The sequence below is a fragment of the Lonchura striata genome, chromosome 6, assembly GCF_046129695.1.
Source record: "Lonchura striata isolate bLonStr1 chromosome 6, bLonStr1.mat, whole genome shotgun sequence".
NCBI classification, from domain to species: domain Eukaryota; kingdom Metazoa; phylum Chordata; class Aves; order Passeriformes; family Estrildidae; genus Lonchura; species Lonchura striata.
In genome coordinates this window covers 55174566-55179158 of record NC_134608.1, presented here as the reverse complement: position 1 = coordinate 55179158, position 4593 = coordinate 55174566, and the positions used below count along the sequence as shown (strand labels likewise).

The window sequence follows — 4593 nt, the reverse complement described above, 5'->3', positions numbered from 1 at the left end:
GAGGACAAAGCCACCATTAAACCCAAACAAACAAACAAAGCTCACACCTGTACAGAAATAAACACCGAGCGACACACAAACAGTGCAAAACTTTGGGAGAGAGGAATTGGATGTCACCTGGCTTAGGACATGGAGTAGCAGCACACCTGTGATAACTCAACTGAATTAAATAAACCATGAAGCAGAAGACTTCTACTGTTGCACCATGAAATGAAAGACCTTGGGTTAGAGGTTTGTTTTGTTTTCAGAGATTAACATTTTTAAAAAAAGTAACTATAAATAAATTTTGTGACAATATATACACATTTAAATAATTAACTTAAATATCTTACACCTACTCTTGCATAAAACTCTTCAGTAAAAGTGCACCATGTTTCTTTTCCCCAAAGGTGTTCTCTTCTGCGTCTTCCCCTGTGCTGAGGTAGGTCTGAAGGGAGATGTCTCAAATTCTAGGAAGAAAATGTGTCACTGTCATTGTGGGCGATACTTTATTGCCTTTCTTTGTTCTTCCATTTTTGCTCAGGGCTATGTACATCCCGGGATAAGTCCTGGATTCGTAAGCATTGTAGTTGTTCGGCAGGAGAATCTCTTTGAATTTGCACTCATCATTGAAATGGGCCTGAAATGAAAAGGAAGGAATGAGAGGGAAGGAATTTTAAACAGCAGGTGTGGAAATATTCTTGCTACCAGGTGTAAGAAGGTGTGTTGTGGGCAAATGTGCAGGTGAGCCCCCTCCACTTAGTAATCTTTTGAAGTGGCCTCTGAAGCTTCAAACAGGACTCAGGAGCCAGAGGATCAATTAGGGATGCTGTGCCCAGGCCAGGCACATACACCTAAAGGTGGGAAGGACACCCACGGGAGGAACAGGGTCACCTTAACAGAGCTGAGGTGGGTAAGGCCCAAGCCCAGTTCCATGGTCCTGCTTATTGAATTGCTCCTGGCTGTCCCACCAGCAATAAATTGCCTGAGAGGCTTCAGAAAATCCAGAATACTGGCACTTTCTTATGTTGCTTGAGGAGAGACATTTTAAAGCCACTCATCATGGACAGTATTTTTTGCTTCTTTAGATTTAAAATCTAAGGTAGGGTTTGGATAACTTAGGTTAATGGATCAGGAAAACAGATCTGACAGCAGGCAACCTTTCATGGATGTGGTTTCATTTGCAAGTACATACAAAGAGGGACAGGTCTTGAAAGTGTCTTATCTGGAAAGGGACAAATGAACTCATCTCTTATTGTTGGGCTAAAACCTCAGGGTTTGTGAGAGGGACCTCAGCCTGCCAAACTGAACTCTGCACTGGGGATTATTTTACTCAGGACACCAAGATAGAAGTATCCCTAAGAAAGCATTTTGGTGACTGATTCTGCCTGGCTTTTATATAAGGCATAATCCTCCACAACAGGACCAATGGCCCAGAAAATAATCCTGGATACTTCATGCCTTCATGTGAAAATGCCCCAGTTAACTCTGACAGTTTGGCTCTTCCTCAGCCCAAGTTTCTTCACTTGGGGAACATGGCATGGGAAATTCATGGATGAGAAAGGAGAGCCAGGAACATGAGTTTAAAACTATGCTGATCACAGTCACTTGTACAGAGCTGAACTCAAAAGAAGGAAGACAGCTTAACACGAGCAGAGATACACCCTGTAATTGTCCACCTCAAGTATATTTTACAAGATGTCTTTATCTTTTCCAAAGAACCCACATAAAAGAAGGTCTGTGTTGTCTTCCTAATGGATCTTCCTTCTCCTAAACAGAAGTTTAGACCCCAAGGATGCTGAACTGCCACAGGAACTGACTGTCTGTTCAAGCGCATTAACAAAGAGTGATCAATAGGTCACTGATTCACCACATCATAAAGGGTCACTTGTGGGGCCTGGCTGATCACAATTTCAAGTGCCCTCTGAGAGATGGAGTGACTGCCACACCTGCCTAAGGCTGCTTGTACTTAGATATAATGAATATATGGGCTAAGCCTAGCTTGTGGTCTTGCCACACAAATGACTGATATGTTGGTCTATGAAGTAGACAAGATGTGCAGCCATGGTTGGGTGAGACCCAAGGAAGTGTAATGCAGAAGAGAGGGTTTCACTCCAAAAGCTCAGTAAGCAGCATAACTGGGCAGCACACCTTCTGCTGGCAAGGCAGAAAGGGCTGCTCTGTGCTGCTCGACTCAGGAGGGGCAAGGATGGAGCTTGGGGAGCTTTTAGCACTATGCACACATCTCACCCCAGCTGACCACCATCCCCTCCCCAGGCACACACTCGGTGGCTACTTACAGATCCATAGAGTTTGCCTTTGCTATTCATGGCCACGAAGAGTCCACTTTTGACACCAAATATGCTCACCACACCTCTTTCCACAGGAGAAATTTCCAGCAGACCTATACAGGAGACACAGAAATCAGGGGGACAAAAGGGTGTGCCCTAGAGTGTGTGGTGACAGTGCTGCGCTCACCCACAGGCTGCCATCCCCAGTGTGGATCCCCACATCCCAGTACTGCTGTGGGTGGCCACAGAACCCCAGCCTCATACTCCATGTGCTGTCCTATGCCCCATGCTGGGACCTCTTTTTCTTTTAGCTAAGCGTCTATTTTTATTTTGCCCCCAGGCATCCTCTTGTGTAGGCAAGGTTAAAATAAGCTTAGGGCAAATGAAACATTTGTCATCACGCAGCTTATATCCCCGCTCCCAGATCTTATTGTTTCAGTTGGATATCAGAGTCATGGGGCCACGGGGTTAAGTCCCCGGCAGATGCTTTTCAAGTTTGGGGGGTGAGCTGGGCGCACCCCAGTCCCTTCTCGGAGTGGGCGGCCCACGGCACTGCGGGTCCTCCAGATGTTGAGGCAACCCCGACACCTGATGCCTGACGGCGGCAAGGGGACAACGCGGCACTGAGCAGCGCCCACGAGCCCCTCCCGAGCGCCCGGCGAGCCGCTCCGGAGCTCCCGATGGGGTCCCCGCCGCCCCGCTACCCCGGGCTCCCGCCGCCCGCGGGGGAGCCGAGGGGCGCGGCCCCGCGGCGCTGCCGGCGGCCGCACTTTTGAGGGAAGCCCGAGGTCTGCCACGCACCCACCCTCCTCTCGGGACACGCCACTCTCCGGGCAGGTCATTCGCCCCGCTCCTGCAGAACTGCCCTCCGACGGTTCCGCGGGCGCGGAGCGTCTCGCCTGCCCCTCCGCGGGACTTGTCGCCGGCTTACTGTATCGATTCTCGCTGTGAATGCCATCGATGCGGCCGTCGGGCAGCACCTGGATGTGGAAACCGATGCCCACGTTGCAGTAGAGGCGCCGCAGCCGTTTGATGCCCAGGAGGTAGTCGCCGTCGCGGGCGGCATCGTGGCGCTCAGCCGGGAGGCGAGCGACGGAGCGGGCGAAAAGAGCCGTGTCCCAGCGGCGCTGGCGGGGCCCGACGGGGACGCGACCCGGGGGCGACCGGCCACGCACCGCCCCCGGCCACAGCAGCCCCAGGAGCAGCGCCGGCAGCAGCGCCGCGGGGAGAGGCATCCCGGTTTAGGGGCCGCCGCTCGCTCCGAAAATACGCTCTGTCCCCAGCTCCCACTTTATGCTAGGGTCGAAGAAGGGGAGAAAAAAGAAAATAAAAGAAAAAAAAAAACAACAACAAAAAAAAACCAACAAAAAGCCGAACAGAAAAAAAAATATTTAAAAAGAAAAAAAAAAAAAAACAGAAAGCAAAGCGGAGAGGGAGGGAGGGAGGGAGGGAGCTTAGTGCTCAGTCCCCTGAGGATCTGCGGTTTCCCTGGGCTGGCTGCATGGAGAGGAAATCCCGGGAGCAAGAGCTTCTGAACTTGATCTCAACTCCAGGAGTCTTGTCTGAAGTGCTGATCTTCTTCTATAGCTGCTCAGCCATAGCGCTTTAGCCCTAGCCACGACATTTATATATCCATGTGCGTTGGTACCTATTACATCACCACCTACTGCTGTCTGCTGCAGCCCTCCGGCTTAGCTGAAAGTCAAATTATCACCCCTAGATGCTTAACAGCTCTGAAGCGTCTTGAAGGGAAAGGGTAAGCAGCACTGGTGCTAAACAAGAGGGACAGCACAAACTTTTAAAAAGATAAGGTCATATTTTACGTTCATCACAGCAACCTTTTTCTTTCCTTCTTTCTTTTTCTTTCTTTCTTTCTTTCTTTCTTTCTTTCTTTCTTTCTTTCTTTCTTTCTTTCTTTCTTTCTTTCTTTCTTTCTTTCTTTCTTTCTTTCTTTCTTTCTTTCTTTCTTTCTTCCTTCCTTTCTTCCTTCCTTTCTTCCTTCCTTTCTTCCTTCCTTTCTTCCTTTCTTCCTTTCTTTCTTTTTCTTTCTTTCTTTTTCTTTCTCTTTCCCTCTCTTTCTTTCCCCTTTATATGTCCTTTCTTTATATTTTTCCCTTTTTCAAATGCTTACAAATGCTAATGCAAGACACAAAAATCAAAGAATGCCCAGCACACTTTCCCCCCAACACATTGTATGACTACGTAAATCTGTGGAATTTCAGCTTTTTGCTGTATCCAAGCGACATGGTTTACAGTTTGCTGGATGCAGAAAAAAAAATCCCTTCATTAAAAGCCAAAACAGTTTTTGAATGGGAGGTTTTAA

At 48.5% G+C, this 4593-nt stretch overlaps 1 protein-coding gene across 1 annotated transcript; it reads right to left on the bottom strand.

Moving 5' to 3' along the window:
- Positions 1-442: 442 nt before the first annotated feature.
- On the bottom strand, positions 443-3505 carry FGF4 (fibroblast growth factor 4). The gene is made up of 3 exons (XM_021528550.1): positions 3202-3505; positions 2280-2383; positions 443-619 (listed from the first exon to the last, which is right to left on the bottom strand). Exons 1-3 carry the CDS (start codon positions 3503-3505, stop codon positions 443-445), a joined length of 585 nt encoding a protein of 194 aa, XP_021384225.1.
- Positions 3506-4593: the final 1088 nt, after the last annotated feature.